At 41.0% G+C, this 23,472-nt stretch overlaps 1 protein-coding gene across 3 annotated transcripts in view; it reads right to left on the bottom strand.

Moving 5' to 3' along the window:
• Nucleotides 1-18,057: 18,057 nt before the first annotated feature.
• Nucleotides 18,058-23,472, bottom strand: part of SETBP1 (SET binding protein 1) — a 375,817-nt gene continuing 370,402 nt past the window's right edge. For all 3 annotated transcript variants that reach the window (XM_081251708.1, XM_081251710.1, XM_081251709.1), the window contains one exon: nt 18,058-23,462. In XM_081251708.1, coding sequence (XP_081107834.1) covers nt 22,837-23,462 — 626 coding nt within the window. In that variant the 3' untranslated portion in view covers nt 18,058-22,836. The remainder of the gene's footprint in view (nt 23,463-23,472) is intronic.

Genomic DNA, 23,472 nt, shown 5'->3' with positions numbered 1-23,472 from the left:
TACACCTCAATAGTATACATCCCTCCCCTCCATAAATCCTGCCTCATATGCAAATTTCTGCTTTAACTGTCCAGTCCAGGATTATCTTTGATTCCCACAGTCATCTAAATACTAACACTTTATAAATTTTGCTCAAAGACAACACTGGACTGGACTGGCAGTCCAGTGGTTAGGACTCCACACTTTCACTGCTGAGGGCCTGGGTTCAATCCCTGGTTGAGGAACTAAGATCTCACAAGCCACATGGCATGGCCAAAAAAAAAAAAGACAACCAACCCTGGACAAAAATTTAAGTTAGGCATTTTTGTACCACAATAATGATGAAATACCTAATAACATTTACGGAGTACTAACAACATCCTAGGAATTTTTTTTAACATTTTAATACACTAACTCATTTACTTTTTACTGCAAGAGTATGAGGAAATTTCATCATGTCCATCTTGCAGAAGAGCAAGCTGTGGTTTTGAGGGATAATGTAAGTTGTCCTCTCAAGGTAGCACCACTACGAAATGGCAGAACAAGACTGAATCCATGTCTTTTTGACTTCAGGGTCTTTCTTTTCTCTTAAATATTAAACTACTTATACTCCTTATATCCATTTCACTTACCTTTTCCCTCTGCCATTCCCCCCAAACTGCCCCCACCCAATCCTATCCCTCCTCCCTGCTGCCATTCCCAAGTCTTTCTCTCAGTTGTGTGATTTCCTGTCTAGAGAGAAAGTCCTTTGATAAAAAAATGTTTGCACTGACATATATCATTAGTCATTAATTCAGTGAGTTAACACATCTCACATCCATTTACAGCAGACACTGTGTTAGGCTGTAGAACAAACAAATATGTCTGGGTTTAATAAATAGGTCGTAGGCAGATCCATGTCGATAACTACAACATGACTCCAAGTTTTGAAATAAAAACATGTGCAAGGCATTCTGGGAGCAGAAGAGGAGGTTTATGTTCTGTCTGGGGAGTCTGGGAAGACTCCAGAGGGAGAGATATCAGGCATGTATTTTATAACGTGACTATGATTTCAATGTTCACACATTCAGTCAACACATGGTTGTCAAGTACCTGTTTTATGCAAGGCACTGTGCTATATCACTAGTATACACTAGTGGAAGAAAGTAAATGTAGTCCCTGCATTCATGGAGCTTGCATTCTGACAGGAAAATCAGACAGTAAACACATAAATATCTAAAATAAACATTCAGTTATAAATCATCAAAATGTATACTATAGGTAATATACCTAAGTGAAAATAAGAGGGGGACCTAATTTAGGGAGTGTGGGTCAGAGAGGAAGAGTGTGTGTAAGAAAGTCCTTTTTAGGAAGGTGACACTGAACGGTGACTTTGAAGGATGTGTAAGAATGAGGTGGGCAAGGTGTTTTAGGCAAAGCAGCAGCATGTGAAGGGGACATGAACCAGGACAAGCTGGACACATTCTAGGAACTGAGAGGAGACCCCTGTGGCTGGAGAGTGGTACCGGAGGGGAATCATAGGAAGTGAAGATGGAGAGTTAGGTGGAGCCTCAGCCCGGTAAGAGAACAGCTTGTACTCCCAGTGTGATGGGAAGACTAGAGGAGGAGAGGGAGGGGAGGGAGACAGGCCATGGGAGCAGTATGTAATGTCAGGTTTGGACACCTGGCAACTCCATGTCAGGTGTGGAAATAAACAAAGACCAACCAAAGGAGACATGTTTTGGCAGAGACTCAAAGGCAGGCAGAGGAATGGAAAAGCTTTATGGCAGAAAAAAGGGAAGTCTTCAGGTATGTCCTGACTGGAGGTTGTTGGCCTGGCGAAGCTGTAAGAGGGCTAACTAGAAACCACGTGTCCTATGTGACGGGTTAGGGGTGCATATTTGGCTTTCTCTCGTTGGTTCTAAGGTGGAAGTAGAGACAAAAATTAAGGAAGTTGTTAATTATTAATCAAGTTCTGGCCATTTGGGGTCAGTTGTTACAGGAGGTATTCTTTAGCTTCCTGCATTGTCATTAGAGACAGCACTCTTGCTTCCTACAAATCTGACTTATCACAGACTAGCATCCTGGTTTGTAGATAAGGGGTTGGTTTCCAGGGCAAGTTGCTGCAGGTTGTGGGTCAAAGTTAACCAAAGTGTGATTGGAGCATAGATTTCACTGGGGAAGAGAACTGGAGGCTGGGACGTTATAGGACAGTCACCTTCAGAGTGTGGACTTAATCCTCCAGACAGTCATCACCAAATGTTTCTGTTTGCACATTACTGTCTGCAAAACAATTTTGAGCATACATCTCCAACATATCTGTCTTTATTTACATCTAAATTTTACACATGTTCTGTTGTATTTGTAATTTTTAAGAAAATGCAAAAAAGTTTTCTATACGTTGTTATCAATTTAAGTGTAATTTTGCAAAGACCTGGATTATCATGTGACTCAATTTTGCTAAAGAATTATAGTTTATAATTCAAAACGATACATGCATCCCTATGTTCATAGCAGTACTATTTACAATAGCCAAGACATGTAAACAATCTAAATGTCCATCGACAGATGAATGCATAAAGAAGATGTGGTGTACATATATACAATGGAATATTACTCAGCTATAGAGAAGAATGAAATAATGCCATTTGCAGCAACATGGATGGACCTAGAGATTATCATATTAAGTGAAGTAAGAGAAAGGCAAATACCATATGTTGTCACTTATATGTGGAATCTAAAATGTGATACAAATGAACTTATTTACAGAACAGAAACAGACTCAGACATAGAAAACAAACTTATGGTTACCAAAGGGGAAAGGGGGGTGGGGGAGGGATAAATTAGGAGTTTGGGATTAGCAGATAAAAACTACTATATATAAAATAGATAAACACCAAAGTCCTACTGTATAGCACAGGGAACTATATTCAATATCCTGTCATAAATCATAATGGAAAAGAATGAAAAATTATATATATATGTATATATATATATATTTGGCTCACTTTGTTGTACACCAGAAACTAATACAACATTTTGAATCAACTATTCTTCAATTTAAAAAAAAAATAATTTTTATTGGAGTATATTTGCTTTACAATTTTTTTATTAAATTTTATTGGATTATAGTTGTAACAAATCTTACTAGTTTTTCATATTTCCTTCAAATGTTTACAAATAAAATTTAATGCATATGTATAAATACTACTCATTTATCTGTTTTTATAAAACGGTGACTGCTTATGTTTTAAATTTATTGCTAATGTCATATAATTATTAGATTATATTTGAAGGCAGTTCATATTTGAAGGATGTGATCTTAGGGTGTGGCCTTTTGTTAATTGTGTTGGATATAGGACCCTCTGTTGATCTATATGTGAGTTCTAGCAAGAAGTTCCAGTATTGCTTTCCCAGAGTCCTGGGGCATGTGCACTCCCCTTTAAAGACCATGCTGTCAGCAACAGGAAGCCCCTGAAGGTCAACCAGAGAGTGGCAAGCTTTTGGTTAGGATCACTGAGGTGAAGACGTAAAGCATGGATGGGCATGATGGCTAATAAGAAGTAGAGGGGGAACGGGCCAGAGGCTATTGCAATGATTCAGGCAAGATGTGGGGAAGCAGAGGTGATGCGGAGGGAGGAGGTGGCCAGATGAGATTTTTAGAGGGTGAATCTTAGAAACTGCTGACTGCTTGAACAGAGTGGTACAGTATTGTGTACTCCACTCAGGAATGTTTACATTTAAAGAGAGGCTGCCTGGGGGAATTGCAGACGCCCTTCCAGGGGAGAGGAAATGTATTTTAGGCAGGCAAGGTTTCATCATCCTGTTTGTCATCATTCTTGCTTGAGTTTCAGAACCTTGCTGCTCACCCTGCAGAAGCTTCCAAGAGGTCTTGGTGGTTTGGGGCCCATCATCCTCCAGGGGCTGTTCTTAGAGAACTAAGAACAGGAAGTCTAGCTCCAGAATAGTCATCACCACCTGAAACTCACCGCGGGACGGCTGTCGCTCCCAACCAGGGAGAGCTGGTCCAGGAAAGGGATTCACTGGGAGTTAGAGGCTCCTTCCACTGCCTGTTCTCTACTGCCAGGGCCATTCCCTGTGCCAGGGAGGAAGAAATTTTTCTCTGTCTATCTAGATCTTCTAGATGGTCTGAGAATTAAACTGACATGAGACAGATTAACAGGAGGAAATCAAACAGAATTTTAATAAGATGTGTACATGGGAGAGACCCAGAAAAACTGAGTAACTCACCAAAATAGCTAAAGCCCTCACCTTAAATACCATCCTCTGTTCAAGACAAAGGAGGGTAGGGAGAGCTAGTTAAGGGAAGTTACCCAGGAAAAGTACAGTAAATAAGGGTAATTGTGATGCAGATTTAAGCCCTTACCTTCTCCACTCCTAAGAGTTTTCGAAAGATTTGTTCACCCTCCCTTCCAGGCACAGAAAGGGAGACACCCTTACAATTGGAGATTTCCCTTACCAATATAAATATTTCTTTCAAAAGGGTAACTCCTACTTGGTTTGCAGAGTTTCTCTGTGTCTGCTGTTTATTAGAAAATAACCAGCTTGAAACAATTAATATGTTAAAGAGACACATTTATGGTGCCAAATTCTGCTCCCCTACACCAGCCAGGCTAGAATCTATGAGCAGGGCAAAAAACGGTCGATTGTTCCCTTCTCTTAATTGTATACCTATGAAATCACAGTATTCTAAAAGAGTCAGAATGATAGAAGTGATAGGAAATGGTTGTCTTGACAGCATCCAACCTCCACCCAATGCTCTAATCTAATCGCAAGGTCCATGAAAGCAAGAGTTGGTCTTGTTCACTGGGAGTGGTACTCCTAGTCCCTAAAGCACTGCCCGGCATTCAATGGGCCATCAATAGACACTGTTGCAGAAATAAATTCTTAAATGAATGTCTGTAGAGATGTTCATCTCTCTACCTCAACATTTCCTAATACAGTGTCTTCACTATGTCCTACGGTAGTATTCTGTATTGTTTTGCGATTACATTAAGAGCAAGTTCTTATTGTCCTGTAATAAAATACTTCTTGTACTTCTGCTCTGTGGTCTTGAGTTTTCAATGAAAGCACTCAGATCAAGGTTATCACCTTTTCCATGGCAAACCTTTAGATCCTTGTAGACAGTTATTTTCCCACTGAGATTTCTGTCTGAGTCGACTGAAGCTGGTTTATTCAACCATGCCTCTCAGATATGATGTGGTTTCCAGATTCCTCACCCTAGTCATCTAGCCCTTAGATTAGTATCACTGGTAATATTAGTATCACAGGATTAGTAATTGTGGTAGTAGTAAGTGCAACAGCAGCAGCTTACACAGTAGTGCCAGTTACACTAATACTGTTTCCTACTCGCATAGTGGTTAATAAAGTACTTTCACAGTCATTTTCTCATTTTGCTCTCCTGGTAACGCTGGGAGGTGGATATGACAGCTTCTTATTTTACAGAAGAAAGAGCTGAAGGTATTGCTGCCCAAGATCTCGTGTCCAGTGCTCTGCCTTTGAGCCTGTACACAACATACCTTTGTGAGTATGTTGCCAAACACTAGCTACTCTGGATGTGGCCAGGAACACCACAAATCTTGATGGGAAAAGAAGCAGGAAAGAAGGCCACACTGAGACACCAGAGCTGCCTGGGTGGGGGTGTGCACAAGTGCTAGTTAGTCTGTGCTGGTTAGTTCTGTGAACCTGGGCTTCTCTCCTCCCTCCCACCCCCAACCTGGGCACCAGACTTTCTGCCCCTTGGCTACTGGGGGAGACCCCCCAGAGCAGTGGTGCCTACAGAGTCCTCAGGTCCGTCCTAGTCCCCGCTCTGATGCTGGTTTTCTCCACTTCCCCCTGGAGGACACTTTCCTCAGTCTCCTCCCAGAAAATTTAGTTTAATAAATTCCTACTATACCCTTCAGCTCACTCAAACACATCACTGAGCAGTGTTGATCAACTGTATTTTCCCGCAAAATTCCGAAAGGCAAGAGCTCAGGAAGCATAAAGCCCATCTGCCCTAACTGGACGCCCTGACTACCTACGTTGGGAGCAATTGGCCCTCAGTGGGGCTGGGAGTGCAGAAACGCAATGTTCTTTTTTGATGGGGGTTTCAAAGCATCCACTTCCTGAAATGGGGGCCGATGGCTGGAAAAGGCCCTCAGGATTTACGAGCCTGCAGAAACTCAGCTCACTGCTCCTGTAACAAGAGGGAGACAGAACGTTCTGTCACCACGTCAGGTTCTCATGCACCAGGCCTTCTGGAAATGTTTTCCCTGTCTGAGAATTGAAGGCAGATGGAGGCGAGTTGTTTTGGTTCACTTGCACCATCTTCTCTTCCTCTCAAATGCTTTTCAAATCCAGTGAACCTGGAAGGAACTTAAAGGAGAAAGGGCACAAAAAAAATGAAGACTGCCCCAGGCCCAGTGTTCACATAAAGGACTTTTGGATTGCTCCTCCCTTACACTCGCACTGCCACCTCACTGGCTCAGCTGCTCAGTCAGTCGGTTAGTCAATCAACAAACATCCTGATCATCTACTGAGGGGCTGTGACTGGCACTGGGTGGGAGGCATAGAATAAAATACTAAGCAGAGGCTCTATCCCTGAGGTGCTCACTTTAGGCTTGACCAGACACTTATCACTGCTGATAAAATGAGAGACGGTTCATTATTAATCAGGACTTCTGGCTTCAGTGCCTAAATACTTTCCTTTGGTAAAACATAGGATGAGATTCTGGAGCCCAGGAGAGATTTAACTGCCTGGAAATCTGGACACAGTTGAAACACTGAGAGCTTGGTAAGAACAGACCAAATAAGTGCAGCATAAGTGACTGTGTTGGGAATTATAAAAAATGAGGTGCGGATTATTGTTCCCTCACAGGGGCTGAGTAAAATGCTGTGAGGCAAATGTCCCAGTGAAATGAATCACCTGTATACAGTCTGTGTTTTCACCTCCTAGAGACCAATGGTTAAGTTAATCTATTCCTGGGGCCTCCATAATTTTTCTGTAAAGGGCCAGAGAGTAAACAATGCAGGCTTTGGAGCCTATAGGGTCTCTGTTGTGACTACTCAACTCTGTGGTGATAGGAATGCAGCCACAGACAATATGTAAATGAATGACAGGGGCTGTATTCCAATAAAACTTTATAGATGGACACTGAAATTTGAATTTCACATAACTTCCACAAGACATGAAATATTATTCTTCTCTTGATTTTTTTTTTCCAAACCATTTGAAAATGTAAAAACCATTCTTAGCTTGTGGGCCACATAAAAACAAGCAGCAGGCTGGATTTGGCCAGTGAGCCATAGTTTGCCAACTCCGGTCTTGTAGAAGCTTTATCACACCCATGGTGGAAAAGGAGGGAAGGAGAGGAAGATGGAGAATGAGAGCATTTATTAAGTACTGACATTTCCTTCTATCTGAGTCTAAACTCATTTGCTCTTTGCTTGCTTCACATATGTAAATGGTTCTTAAAAATAACAACTCTTAAACATATTAAAAAGGGGTGTATTTTTTTTTTTAGTTGAGCCAGGCTGATGATCATTCATAGCCACACTGATTTGTGAATTTTTTAATATAAACTGTGCTAGCTATCATAGGATATACTTTCCTTGAAGGCCAGCACCTGCTTTATAGCCATTATATTCATACTGGCTCCTGCAGATTTTTTTTGGAGTGGGCCTACAGTAATTTATTATTGTGTTGAATCAGCAAATTTGAGACTATTTTATGTGCACAGTAGTAAGTATTAAAGGGAGCACATAATCAAAATATAAGACTTGGACCATAAATCATAAGCCAATCTCTCTGGAATTTTGAATCCTGGTTTACTTTTTTAAATGTATCATAAGTGTGCAGCAATTTTAGATGCATTTTTTGTTGTTGTTTTGTTTTTAACATTATGATACTCTCCTATTTATTCACTTCTATTCCCCACTAATTCTTTCTTCTTCTTCTGTGACACCCACCAGCCAGGCTGATTTCCTCTCTGCCTCATAACCAGACCATGTGCATAACTCTTACAACATGTTTGCTTATATTTTCTTCCCCTCTTCTATGAAACATGCTAGGGGATGCCTCTTTTTTGTTCTTTCAGGCAGTCTACCCTTTAAGACCATGCTCAACTATCTACACCCAGATACATCTTTTTCTCCTCTTAACTTCTCAAATACTGGTGGTGCCCTGGCCCATTCATTTTTTTTTCATTTTGCATGTCATATCCACAATTAAAGTTGGGGACAACATTAACTTTGAGCTAAGATGGCTTCTAGGCCCTCTTAAAAATCTACCCAGTAAATAGTACATGGCCAATGAGAACATACTTGGTGGTCAAATCCCTGTGTCATTTAAAATGACACTAGAAAGAATAGGGATAATAGGATGGAAAGAGAAGGTTCAGATAAAAGTGGGAAAGGAAACAGTGTCAGGAAATCTTAGAAAACAAATCAATATTTTTAACACTGCAGGGAAAAGGAAGATGGAGGGCTGCAAACTTAGAATGACTATCTACAGTCCTGCTTTTTTTTTTTTTTTTTGCGGTACGCGGGCCTCTCACTGTTGTGGCCTCTCCCGTTGCGGAGCACAGGCTCCAGGAGCGCAGGCTCAGCAGCCATGGCTCATGGGCCCAGCCGCTCCGCGGCATGTGGAATCTTCCCAGACCAGGGCACGAACCCGTGTCCCCTGCATCGGCAGGCGGACTCTCAACCACTGCGCCACCAGGGAAGCCCCTGCTTCTTTTTAAAAGATCAGGAAAACCAATTTCAAGTAAAAATTAGAAACAGAAAAATATCAATTTTCAAATTTCTCTTATAAAATTTTTTAAGATAAAAAGAGAACTGAGGCAGAATAAAAATATACCAGTAAAACATGTCCACAGAACTAATAAAAATGCTAACCTACTGTTTTGAAATGAGCTAAAAGATCTGAAGAAAATGCTAAAAGACATGAAAGAGGAGCATAAATTAGAATTAGGAGACCTCAAAAAGGAAGTGACAGAACTCGGAAAAAATTTAAAAGAAAAGAAAATATAATGTCAAAAATGAAGATGAGGGCTTCCCTGGTGGCGCAGTGGTTGAGAGTCCGCCTGCCGATGCAGGGGACACGAGTTCGTGCCCTGGTCCGGGAAGATCCCACATGCTGCGGAGCGGCTAGGCCCGTGAGCCATGGCCGCTGAGCCTGCGCGTCCAGAGCCTGTGCTCCACAACGGAAGAGGCCACAACAGTGAGAGGCCCGCGTACCACAAAAAAAACAAAACAAAAAAACCAAACAAACAAAAAGAAGAGTGAATAAACACAACAGTGAATACTTGAAGAGAAATAGAAGGTTGAATGGAAGAAAAATAATTTTAAAAATCCAAAAGGAGGGCTTCCCTGGTGGCTCAGTGGTTGAGAGTCCGCCTGCCGATGCAGGGGACGCGGGTTCATGCCCTGGTCCGGGAAGATCCCACATGCCGCGGAGAGGCTGGGCCCGTGAGCCATGGCTGCTGAGCCTGCGCCCCGAGCCTGTGCTCCACAACGGGAGAGGCCACAACAATGAGAGGCCCGCGTACCACAAAAAAAAAAAAAAAAAATCCAAAAGGAGTAAAATAAAAAGATAAAAAGGATTCATGACATAGTGACTAAAATTGAAACTACAAAAGAAGATCCCTAAACATAATAGGTGTCCCTAAAGAAGAAAACCAAAGCAAGGAAACAGAATAAACACTAAAAAATATGATTCAGAAAATCTTCCCTTAAGAAAAATTTAAATCACATATTTAAAGAGACTATTTGACCAACACTAAAGTATATTCTAGTAAAGATTGGATTTTAAAGGAAAAAACCACATTACTTGAGTATCTGGACAAAAAGAGCAAGTGACTTACAAGGAATAAAACATTAGATCATAATTAGGTTTTTCAAAAGCAGTATTTCATGCCAGATGAGAAAGGAGAGACTTACTTACTAAAGAAAGAAGGTATGAGCCAAGGATTTTATATCCAGCAAATGAACTTTTAAGTATAAAGGGCACCAACTCTTATGTACATGGAGAGCTCAGGAAATTCCCATGAGGCTTTTCTTAGGAATTTACTTGATGGTGAGCTAGACATCAAAATGACTAGAGAGACATTGACATGTCTGGTGGTGAGCGCTAAACAGTCAGTTACTTGTAAAGCTAAGATTGAATGTATGCTAAGAGGGAACAAGTACATATACTCTTTATGTTCTGACAATATAGGCATATAGACCAATTGTAAAAACTGAGAGGAGGAAAGCATATGCTGTTTTTTCTCATCTTTTCAGAAATCATACTGATGGTATTTATTACGGATGTTTCACTAATACTGTTGTATATATGTGGAGTAAAAAAAAAGAGTAATTACTGTTTTTCTATGTCTTTTACCCTTATGTCCTTAGGTTTCTTGAGATGAAAGTGAGGAGATATAGATATAAGTTTTAGTAAAAAAACCTCTTACAATCCAAATTCAGGAAGTTGAAATAAATTTGACTTAGAAGTATCAGTATGAACACACACACACACACACACACACACACACACACATACAAGACAAGTTTGTACTGATATTTGTAATTCAAATTTATTTCAGATTCTATCTATCGATCGTCTATCATCTATCTGTCTATCTATCTATCATCATCATCTATCTATCCATCAATCTATATATCTATCTAATCTATCTATCCCTAGCGCCCAGATTGTGGTCTTGGAATATCATCTCTCACTTAAAAAAATAAAACAAGAATTCTTAGAGAAATGGCTCATTTTGTTTTGTCTGAAACAAAAAAGAAAAATTATGAGATGAGCTTAGAACATCTTATCACACCAGATAGCCAAGAAGCTTCCAAAGCATACTATGTTATATAAAACCACTGGGATTGTATAAAAAAGTTTCAGGAACCAACTTGAAGAGACTCCAGCTGGCCACAGATGGGCCAATTTGAGCTTCAATAATGATAATGATTGCAGTGGGCTAAAACCTTTCAAATATGTTTGTTCATGAGTTCAAAATACTATTAAAAAAAACCACTTGGTCACTTTTAGAGGGTGATAGGAAAATAAAAGGAAGAATCAAATATTTATCCTGTTTTTCTTATATCATCTGTGCCATGAGGTATCCAAAGAGAAGACAAGGGAAAGTACCTCTGTATGAAAGCATGCCAAACTAATCAGTGAAAGTAATGACAAGATTAAAACATCACAACTTTTTGGTCCCTAATACATGAATAGATTTCTGCATTAAGCATCAATAGCTGTTGACATAACAAAGAGACAATCAGATATTATGTGCCTCTTGATGAATGGCTACAAGTCTACCTACAACCTGAATCCAGCTATGTTTAGATCCTGTTCTGAATCTAGCTGTGAATTTTCAGAGAAGCCTGAGGACAGAGGAACATGTTGAACTGCACCATGAGTATGAATCCAGCAGCATCCACACTGGGGGCAGCTCTGCAGGTCAAATAGCTCAGGTTCTTCAAAAGGTACATGTAAAGAAAAAGTAAGGAATGGAAGGGACACATGTGGACTCAAAGAGTCCTAATAGCATATCAAGGTTTTTTAACTCTACATACTTCAGTGATAAAACCATAAAGAAGTGCACGGAAGTAATTACCATAAAAGTCAGGAGACATCTGGAGGAGGGCTTGGCAATGTTGGGATGAAGAACACCAGGGGCACTTCTCGGGTAGCTTGATGGGTTCTATTTTTTGACTGGGTGGTGATTATTGAGGATTGACCTTACAGTAATTCGTGAAACCATATTTTGTGTGGTTTCTGGATCAGTGATCTATTTTTACAATGTAAGTTTTTAAAAATGAAATGAAATATCCCCAGATACCCAGAAAGCCCTTAGGGACCTCACAGTTATTGCTAAACGTACACATTTCCTTGGTCACCACAAACACAGGAGTGTATAACCTACACCCTCCTAAGCCAAAGCCTTTGGCTCTGGCAGAAAGGAAAGCAGAACCTCTTTCCCTAGCTGTGTGTGTCCATCACCACCCACCCTAGCTGGAATCAAGATGTGTCTGTGACTGGATACATGTGGGAGGGTGGGAGTGGGTGATGGAGGGAGAAATGGAATAGACATCTCGCTGCAATGGGGAAGATTCATTTAGTTAAGAGAAATATATTTCAGTGTTTTGAGTCAAGATAAGAGCAAACTATTAGGCACAGTCTCTATTAGGATTGTCACAGATATTGGAGGGAAATAAATAATACATCTATTTTGGGGTGCAGTGATAACATTTACAAGGTGCCAGCAGCCCCCACACATTCTCATCCGTGAAACTTCCAAGGCTTTCCTCAGCATCCATGTGACCATGTCACTTCCTTTGATATCATTTGTTTTCTGCTGTTCTTCTTTACTTTCTCTCATCCCTCCAAGGTAAAGAGCTTTTTCTGGGCTCCCAAGTCATTATCCTTCCTTCCTCCCAAGCTCTTAGGACATGAGCATTTTGGACATGGGGAGCTTTGAGCAGTAGTGAGAGAGAGTGTGGCAGAACAGGGAAACGATCAGACTGGGAGTCAGGCCTTGGGCTCTAGGCTGGGTTCCACCATTAATTAGTAAGCCACTTGAGTATGGGCGATTCATTTCATCTCCCTGAGCTCAGTTTTATCAGTTGTAAATTGGCAGACTTGAGCTATAAGCTTTCTAATGTTCCCTCCAAAATAACAGAGTTGAAAGACTCTTTGGCATCAAGAAAAGAAAACAAATTACCAAGTGTGACATCACCAAGATTATCGTCCATTAAAAAAAAAGTACTTGACTAAGAGTTAGCATGTATGTACTGAGTTCTAATTCCAGCCATGCCCTTAATAACTGTGTATTTTAAAAAGTCCTTTATCTTATTGAGCCTGTTTCCTCATGCTAAGATCCGAATAACAGCCATGTTTCAGGGTGTTTTAAGACTTTAAAGGCAAATGAGAAGACAAATTACAGACTAGGAAAAATATTTGCAAGTCAATATCCCCAATAAAAACCTTATATCTAGAATATATAAGAAAAATTATCAAAACTCAGCATTAAAAAAATTTAATTAGAAAATAAGCAAAATACATGCATAGACATTCCACTAAAGAGGATGTACAAATAAATGCATGAAAAGATGGTTAACATTATTAGCCATTACAGAAATGCAAGCTTAAACCATGAGTTGTCACTACAAACCTATCAGAATGGCTAAAATGAAAGGTTGTGATAACATCAAATGCTAGTGAGGATGCAAAGAAACTAGATCATTCACACATTGTTAGTAGAAGTGTAAAATGGTATAACCGCTCTGAAAAATAGTGTGGCAGTTCCCTTCAAAACTAAAAATGGATTTACCATATAACCCAGTAATTGGTGATTTGGGCAATTTTCCCAGAGAAATTAAATTTTATTTTCACATAGGTTCTTGTATATGAATGTCCATAGTAACTTTATTTTTTACTACAAAACAAAACAAAACAACACACCATGTTGGGGGTATGTCAAAGGAATACAGGAGCCAATGGAAAGAACTTCCAATGGCCATAGATATAATAATTTGCTCAACAAAATAAAAAATATAAATATACCATTATTAATATAATGATAATATAATAAATATAATTGCATAATTTCATTTATGTAACATTCTTGAAATAAAAAAAATTTGTAGATGTGGAGCACACCTTATTGATTGCCAGGGATTAAGGATGATGAGGGAGAAGGGAGGTTAGCAAGAGGGAGATGTTTGCGGTGGTGGAACAACTGAGTATCTTGATTGTGGTGGTGGTTAGGTAGGGCTATACAGGTGACAAAATTGCGTAGATCTGTGCACGTACACTCATGCACACAAATAAGTTCATGGTAAAATCTGAATAAGCTCTATTAATTGTACCAAGGTCAATTTCTTGGTTTTGATATTGTACTACGGGTGTATGGGATGTTGACATGGGGTGCAGAGAGGGAGTTGGGACAGGATTGCACTGGACTTTCTTGTCTATTCCTCAGCATCCTCCTATGAATCTATAATTATTTCAAAATAAAAGTTCCAAAAGTCTTTAGAAAATTGTAGACCCATCAGATGTCTGTTAGCTTAGCAAATTATATTCATGGAGATGTGACACTGAAACTAGCTGATGCTTTCATACAAGGCTGTTGTCTGGTATGTTAGTCAGGGTTCTTCAGAGACACAGAACCAATAGGAGATATCTATTGTCTACCTATCTATCATCTCTCTCTCTATCATTTATTAGCAGGAATTGACAATGTAGGCTGAGAAGTCCCATAATCTGCCCTCTGCAAGCTGGAGACCCAGGAAAGCCAGTGGTATCATTCATCCCCAGTCTGAGACCTGAGAACCAGCATAGCCAATGATGTAAATCCCAGTCCAAGGGCAGGAGAAAATGAGATGAACTGTCCCAGCTCAACAGTGAGGCAGGCAAAACAAGGGACAGTTTTCTCCCTTCTCCTCTTGTTCTATTCAGGCCCTCAATTTACTGAATGGTGCCCATTCACATTGGGTTGGGCAGTCTTCTTTACTGAGTCCACATATTCAAACGTTAATCTCATTTAGAAACACCCTCACAGACTTACCCAGATATAATGTTTAATCTGGGCACCCCATGGCCAGTCAAGCTGACACATAAAATTAACCATCACATCTGGTCTCACTGTTTCCTTCCAATTGTTTAGTTTGGGAATGGATTTGGGATCTTCTGGAGAATATGGTCTTACTGACTAAAATAAGAGAAGTCTTGGGAGACTAGCCTTGGAGGCCTCAGGGGCAAGGGCAGCATGGATGATCTGAGTGAGAAGAGGGAGGCAGAGATTATCTCTACCTTTCATAGTTGCATAGTATGTCTTGAAATTTTTCTTTTTTAGGTTTTATTCTCACAAAACCACTTTTGTGAGAATGAGAAAAAGATGTCTATATGGGGCAGATGTCACCCCAAGGGTGCACAGCTTGACAAGGAACAAACGTGCAGGCTAGATTTCAGCTCCCACTTTCCTTCTCAGCCAGGTCACCTTATGCAGGGAACAACCTGTACAAACTTACATGGCAGCCCTGGCTGAGGATTATACTGTGTCACGTGTGAAGTTATTTGAGACATGTTTGTGGGTGTGGCCATGAGACTTCCTTGAGGAAATAGGGTTTGAATTGACCTTAAAAAGATGAGTAGAATTTGGATAGGCAGAGAGTGGAAGGAGGAAATTCATGATCTAGATTTGCTTGAAAAAAGCTCAATGAGGCCTTGCCTTGCTCATCCTTACATTTTTGGTACTTGGCAATGTGAAGATAGGTAAGAAAAGAAGTAAGGAAGGAAAGAAGGAAGAAAGGAAGGAAGGAAGAATGGAAGAAAGAAAAGCTTGATTATATGTCTTCATGATTCTATATTTTTTTTTCATTAATTTCCTCCATACTCTCATTTCCTCATATTAGGATAGGATAGATTATGCTGAGGATAGACAGCCCCAAAATGTCATTGGCTCTACACAACAGACGAAGTTGGGAACTAAAGGTAGGGCTTGATTGGAAGGTACAAAAATGACAGAATGGGAAACAGCCTTGGAAGGCACTGCAGGTATCATCAAGAGTTTACCTTCCCATTTTAGAGTAAGCAAGTGAGACTCATAGTAGTTCTGCTCCTGGGTATAGAATTTTTTAGTGACCAAGTGGAAATACATTCCAGATCTCTTGACTTTATTTATTTATTTTTTCTTCTTTTTTTTTTGCAGTACACGGGCCTCTCACCGCTGTGGTCTCTCCCGTTGTGGAGCACAGGCTCCGGACGCGCAGGCTCAGCGGCCATGGCTCACAGGCCCAACCGCTCCGCGGCATGTGGGATCCTCCCGGACCAGGGCACGAACCCGTGTCCCCTGCATCGGCAGGCGGACTCTCAACCACTGCGCCACCAGGGAAGCCCCAGATCTCTTGACTTTTATTCCAGTGCTTTATCCACTGAAAAGAGGAGAATTAAGGTAAAATACCAAGCTTAGTAATGGTAGAATACGTGAGGTTTCTAACTTTTGAGATTTTAAAGTTTCTCATTTGTTACTTCCTAATTTTAGCATATATGAATGTGACTAACATTTTGGCACCAGTTTTTCCTTTAATGAATCCTGGAAACAAAAACTCTCATGACTTTAGGAAAGTGTCTTGCCACAGCTTTTATAAGAATTAAAAACCTGGATTTTGGCATTTCCAATAAAAGTGAATTAGTCATAATGGACAGTGGAAATGCACACCACTGTTGCCACCTTCCTAATCCCTTTCACACCCATTCATTATCTCATCTGACCTATAAGGAGCCTTTTAGGACTTGGGCAAATCCTTTAGCTTTTCACATCCGATTGTCATCACTCCCTATCACATGTGTAACAGGTTAAACATTTTGAAGTATTTCCACTTTTCTACTAGTTTCCTCTCCCCAATTCAGGCAGCTAGCCTGGTTTGTGCTCATCCCCTCAGGGCATGTAGCTGACAGCAAAAAAGCAGAGGGGAGAAATATTTTTAAAAACTTTTTTTCCGGCTTTTCAGTTTCAAATGACTAGAAACTAGGGAAATAGAAAAGACAGGAACACAAAGACACAGTTTGGAAGAAGTTGGGGCTAGGCTTTCTGAAAGTCCCCTCTTTCCTTCCCCTCCAGGTTAGAAAACAATTCCTAGGTCTGGAACTAAGGCTCGACTATGCTGGTAGAACTAAAAATTAATAAATTGACCTTCAAAGAATTTAAGTTTTAACATTCCTTTCACCCATCTATTTGTAGACCAAGATTTGTTCCAGCTACATATATGAACATATCTGACTGTCTTGACAATCTCTGTCAGCACATCGCTACTCTGTGGACTGATGAAAAACCCTAAAAGTTGAGCCAGTCAATTTCATGGCAACAGCTTTGTCCCTACATGAGAAGCTGGTGGGAGGAGACTAGGGACATTCCTGGAAGTCCTTGCTGATTTCAGAAATACCAAGTCTAATGAAAGAAAAACGACTATATAATGCTTTAAATTTTCCTGGTTCAGTGCAAGATAGTTGGCAGAGGAGAGGGAAACGAGGGCAAATTCAACTTTGATAGAACTTGCTGACTAAATTCTCTGAGTCTCAGGAGACTATCTAAAGCATTAGGACTCCAACCATCCCGGAGGCTGCCCTAATAATCTACTCTTGAAGACCTATTCATTCCACTAGATTTCAGTTATTCCACTGTGGTTGCTGCACATACCAAAAGTCATAATAAATGTCATGGTGGGTCAGGTTGATGGCTAGGGACGCAGAGCTGCTTATAACATTTCCTACTTACCTTGCTGGCTTTTTAAAGTGGTGCATCAGAAGATAAAGAAAGAACCAAAAAATACGTAAATGTATGTATGTTTACAAGTTCTCAAAGTAGAATGTGCAACTTATACTTTTAAAAGGACCTTTAAACCCTATTTCTGAATGTAAACTAAAAATTAGAACAGAAAGAGTAGGAAGAGAATAAAGTGCCACCTCAAGGGCTACACCTTCTGATACCCCATCACTCTTCTACCACTTGCCATATTCTGCTTAGAACTATAGTTCATCTTCCACATGCAGACCTTGTAAGTTCCTTTAGAGCAAGGATTGTGTATTCCTGGACACTGCCCTTAGGGTCTTGCTCAGACCGGTAGGCTTTGGATAGGTGATCAGTAACTGCCTGTGGTTGATTAAAGAGCCTTTCCTAACACTCCAGTCAAATTTTAAGGCCAGCCAGAGATCCATCCTTCAGCTATCTAACATCATGGGATAATTAGTAAGAAGGCCTTAACCCCCAACCATAATGTTCTTCTAAGATTTTAGGATAGGATGGGTCTCCAACATCTTACACTACATTTGGATTGCTTTCAGCAGAGTTCTGACCGGTTCCTTGAATCAGTCTTGGCTTTATGTCCAGGTGTAATATATTCTGAACAGTAACCCTGTAAATCAGACTCAAATCTTGCCCATAATGTACTTCCCAGAATCATACAAAAGGCAGAAATTTGGTAAGAATTTTCTCAATGATTCTATATCCAGTTGGTGTGAGCAAAGACCCCCAAATGCTGTTAAACTCCTTAGCGATGTGAACCAGATGGAAAATAAAACAAAAGAATTCACAACTCATGTTAGACTGAATTGAATGTCTTTAATTTCACACAATGAATAACATATGAATAGGATTAACTTTTTTTTTTTTAATAGTTAAGTGCTCTATACTGTGCTAACCTGATCTGGTAGCGAAAAAGACTGAGCTTTCTTTTAGAAAAAATGTTTAAAACCCAACATCTAAGACCATGGAGGAGCATGACAGTAAAGCATGCCAGATGTATCTACGCCTCAAATAACAGCAAGTCCATGTTCATTTTAAATGTACAAAAATGCTTTATGAATAAAAACTGTTACAAAAAGAACATTTCAAACAATGTACAATTTTTCTTGCCTCTATATTCAATAAAATACAAATACATTTTTTTGTTCTAAAATATGTTTACATACAATCAAAGTAGAACATGCAAATTACACTTTAAAAAAGGCTTTTAAAAACCACTTATGAATACAAACTAAAAATTAGCCAGCACGACTTGTAAGACAATCTTGTGCCCCATTTTTTTCTTTTGAAATATATATATACATATTTAACACATCATGTGCATTTATTATTTAAGAAATAGATTTTTTTTAAAAAAGGAAGAAAAAGAAAGACACCAACCTAAGCTGGAACTGCCTTTCTGTGTTGACCAGTGGCAGCTCTTTTCAATTTTCCCCCCTTTAGTGTTTATTATACCTGGGCAAGTGGGCAAGAGATATCCAGGAAGTTTCTTCCTTGGTTGATATGTGCTTCTAAGACTGTTCCCCAAGTGACTGAGTCCAAGAAGGGAGGCAGACTCATCAGTAGGGCAAACTCTCCAAGAAACAAGAGGCAGGGGGAGCCTGGTATTGTGGAAAGAAACTTTAAAAAACTCCAGGAAAATGCTACGGTATATTACAGTTCGAGTTTCTAGGCACTGTGATGACATTATCTGTAAGCTCTGGCATTTGGACCATTGTGATACTATAGGGTAGTGTTGAGAATAATGTCTATTTTTATCTACTTTTACATAATGTGAAGGACTGAAAATCCTGCAATGTAACACTTAAATGGCTTTTGTGGCATTTCGGCTTCTGCCACCCACCCCCCATCTCCATGCTACAGTTGGCATTTAAAGGCTTTGGAAATATATGTATAGACTTTAGACGGTTCCCAGGTAAATCTTCCTAGTGGTAGGGAAAAAATATTCTCCAAAAGCTCATTATCTGAATATTGTCGGGTAATAAGCTGTAGGAGTGGGATTTTCTACTTAAGTCCTAAAACCAAATCCTTTATGATCTCCATGTAGTACATCACCTTATACTATAATTCTCTCACCACTTGCTTATCATATTTATAGACCCAGCAATGCCCAGAACACAAACTCCGACTGCCGTCGGCCGTGTCCTCCCACTCCGGACAGCAGCCAAGTTAACAGGCTAACCCTGCCGGCCCTCAGTCACCTCGTCGGGGCTGTCAGTGGCTATTGAGGCCCAGGCCTGCCAGGTCTCCAGCCAGCTCAGACACGCCCTCCTTTCCTTCGACCCGTCTTCCTCGGGCTGTAGCCGGAGCAGTGCTGTTAGAGGAAGTTAAACTCTGTTCCTCTCGTTTGAGATGAGGGGCTGAAAAGCAAGTGGCTCCCCAGCCACTTAGGAAGGTGGATCAGAGACCCATCATCACCTTCAAGGTGGTTTTTATACAGATTTCATTCTTTGCTCACCCCTAATCAGATTCCCTATAAGTGGGTTCATGCCTGCTTGCTGAAGGCAAGTATTCCAGGAAACAGAAAAGAAAACGAAGGAATCTCTCTTATTATGAAAGACTTTTGGATCTGTTTATGGAGCCTCATGCATCCCAAATGACATTTTCTCTAAATAAATATGCAGCCACAGAAGGCAGTGTTGGGTGGCTAGAGACCTCCACAACGTGGATCAGGAGAGCTGGGTTCTCATTCTTGTTCTGCAACCAACCAGAGGTGAAACGAGACTGGCCCAATGCTGAGTCTGGACAGGAGAGGAGAGGCTAATGCAAAGTGGGTAGTTAGAAAATGAGGAAATGGTCATACTAATAAGATGGGTTAGGTTAATGGAAAGCAAAAGAAAAAATAAAAGTAATGTGATACTGAGGGAGGAGCTTGATGGGAAAGAGGGGAAGCCCTGCAGGGGACTGGACTTGCTCCCACCTCCAAACAGCAGGTGAGCCTGTCTCAGTTTTGTTCCTCTGCAGTTTTTCAATCTATCCTTAGGATCATAAATGTAGAGGATTTGCATTTGACTCACATGACAACTGTAGAACTGAATTTATGTATAAGGTGCAAGTCTGCTGTATCTCTCCTGGAATACCTTTGGTTGGTTTGAAAATTCTAATGCATCCTAGAGTAATTTGAAATTTCTCACCTACTAGAGGTTAATGCCAATTAAGCTTGAGGTCCTTCCTTAAGAAGCTTAGAGAGTGCCAGCTTATTCCCCTATGCAGGAAGACTTAATCTGCTCACAGATTTGGTTGGGGAAAGGGTACAACACTGGAAGGAAGAGGGGCAAAAGAAAGAATGAAATCAATTATTTTCAAAATCCAACAAGGGAGAAACCACTTTATGGTCTAATTGAAATGAAAATCGTTGCTCTTTCATAGCAATGGTGGGGTGAGCGGGGCTAATTTAAACCTTCCTCTTGAGTGACTTTGGAACCACTCAGACATGGCTTGGGAATGACAAATTGAAAGTGGTTGGTTTGATTTTGCTGTTCAACCTCTATGAAATGCCAAAGGTCAACCTAGGTCACAAACTGAGTATCTATGATATAAGCTTTGAAGAACAGGAGAATGCACTCCTTTAAACTTACATATTGCTGGGATTAAGTGCAACTGACCTAGTGGCAGCACATGATGTGAAGTCTGTGGTGACAGTGCAGAACAGGATGACTCTGCGGGTAATCTCAACCAACTGGTGGTGCCATGACAGAGCACTGATGTTTGCAAGCATATTAACTTGGGATTTTAAAGTTTACTCCCATAGATAACCCATCCCTTATTCTCCTATGTTCCCAACAAAAATCCTTCTTTCTCTAAGGAAATAATGTTGTGTTCTGAAGTAATAATATGATTTCCTGATGTTTGCAACTTCCTGTAAAGAAACTTAATTTGGAGGTAAACCAGATATTCTAATTCCCATTAGGAAATTTAATTCTGTCTCTCAGTGTCTCTCTTTTTATAATCTATCATACCAGGTATTTGATGTCTTAGGAAAGGTAAGGGGAGGAGTGAGGGAGGAAATTGAAAATACTTTGAAATTTCCACATCTGACTTTTAGAAAACATCTATGGCAATGGAATAACTTCATATTCATTCTGAGTTTCTTAACATGTTTTACTTGGGCTGTGGAGGTGGATAATAGAGATGGAATATCTGTCCACACTAAACCAATGGCTAGAGTACAACTTGGATGAGAAATGTACAGTCGAAACTGACCATTTAAAAGACGATTTGTCACACACAGTTTGCATCCATGCAGACTGATAGATTTATAATTACATTATGTACAAAATGTTTCAGTTTATTAAGGCAACCACAACTTGGATACTTTGCCCAAGGTGGCGTGATACTATTGGAGTGGTGACACCCTTTGAGCATTTTCTTTTCTTTTTTTTTTTTTTCCCAGATAAGAACACTTACTCCCATTTGCTTTTATGAAAAGAGACAATGTACTTCTATTGTCTTTTTGTTCCCTTTTTTCAATGACCTTTGATAGTTATTTGTATTAAAAAAATCCACATACCAAGGCATTGCTAGACACTTGTCTTTCTGGTGGGTCTGGGGTTTCAATTTTTGGTGATTTGTCAGCTATCCCATTTTCTATGGTGCATTAAAACCATTTTATTCTTCCTATTCTTTGCTGATATGTTTTAAGTATAAAAATAACCTGGTTGACAACCTGGGTCAACGTATCTTCGGCTGCTCTAAATCACTTATTTTTAAAAGGCTCTATTGATACTAAGTATTTGTTTCACAATGACTGAAATTCAAAGCCAAGTTCCTTGGGGCAGCATGCCAAGGGTGAACATTACAACACAGGTAAGGTTTACATTATTTAGGTGTGTACCAAGTTAAAGAAGGCAGCAAGTAAGTTAATGAAAAGGTATATGGAAGTACAACGGGCAAAGAAAAAGTAGGAACAGATGATTCTAAAAATCAGTGTATGTGTGATAGAGGAGACACACAGAAGAATATGAATGCATGTCTAAGGTTGCCTATCACTACAATTCCACCCTCTGATGACATGAGTCCATCTGAGAAACTGTATTGTTAACGTAAAGATTCAGGTCACCTGAAGATGATGTTGGTGCCCCAAAGCCTAGCCGAGCTTGAAAAACCAAAAGAAATAAAAACCAATTAAATGGAAGTGGCTTACAACAAAGCCAGCTGAGAAATTTGCGGCTTTTCTCCCCTTGGAATGTTTCCTAATTGAGGGTGTTCCCCTTTCAATTTTCCTGGCCAGCAAATGCAACGGAATCAAGGGCGCACCTTGGATGCGGGAGGTCTGGCGGCTGTCGGAGAGCACCACCCTCTTTCTCCTCCTTGATGGGTCTTGTGCTGCCTGTCAAGGATCTAGCCATACTGAAGTGCCCCTTGGCTGGGAACTGCTGTAAAGCACAGACAGACTTCTTTTGAAGACGTTCCCCTGCTTTGCTTTCCCAAGAGCTCCTGAAGGCTCAACCCCGTCATCTGGCCCGAGTCTGCCTGCCCAGCTTCGGGAGAGAAGGGCATTCGGACCCAGCCCCGGCTCACTGCACTTCCAACGCGTCAGTCTCCCCAGCCCCAGGTTCTGACGCCCAGGCCCACCCTAGGGAAGGACATCGCTCTCACTCCCTCGCGACTTCCTCTGCCTTTTGGCCTTCACCTCCTCTTCCTGGGGAAGGGGCTGCGGCGGGGGCGGCTGCTGCGTGGGCTGGGCCGCAGGCTGAGGTTTGTGTTTCCTCTTCCCGCCTCCTCTGGGGGTCTTGGGCAGAGGGGGCGGCGGGGGTGGCGGCGGCGGCGGCGGCGGCGGCGGGAGGGGCGGGGGCGGCGGCGGGGGCAGGGGAGGTGCCTCCCGGGCCATGTGGATGACCGCCTCGATGGTGGCCATGATGGTGTCTTGGCTGGCGGCCGGCTCCAAGACGAGCGGGCTCAGGCTCGGCTTCTGACCCCGTTTGCTGGGAAGGTCGATGCATTTTTCCAGCACCGGCATTTGGTCTCTGGAGTCCTCATCGAACTGCGTGGGCTGCTTCCGGGGACGCCCTCTCCTCTTCTTGACGAAGTTGTTGCCTGTCTTTGATTGTCTCTGCAGCCGCTTGGCCTTCAGGATCTTGTTCACGTGGTCCAGGTTCTTCTTGGTGGACAGAATCTTGGTGTAGTTGCACATCTTCCGCACCTCGCACTGGATGGCTTCGATCTCCCGCCGCTTGAATCGCTTCTTCAGCGAGGAGCTGGCTGCGGGAAG

This window comes from Mesoplodon bidens, assembly GCF_964165515.1.
Source record: "Mesoplodon bidens genome assembly, chromosome: 13".
In the NCBI taxonomy this organism is placed as follows: domain Eukaryota; kingdom Metazoa; phylum Chordata; class Mammalia; order Artiodactyla; family Ziphiidae; genus Mesoplodon; species Mesoplodon bidens.
The sequence above is the reverse complement of the archived record's forward strand: the minus strand, read 5'-3'. Positions and strand labels throughout refer to the sequence as shown.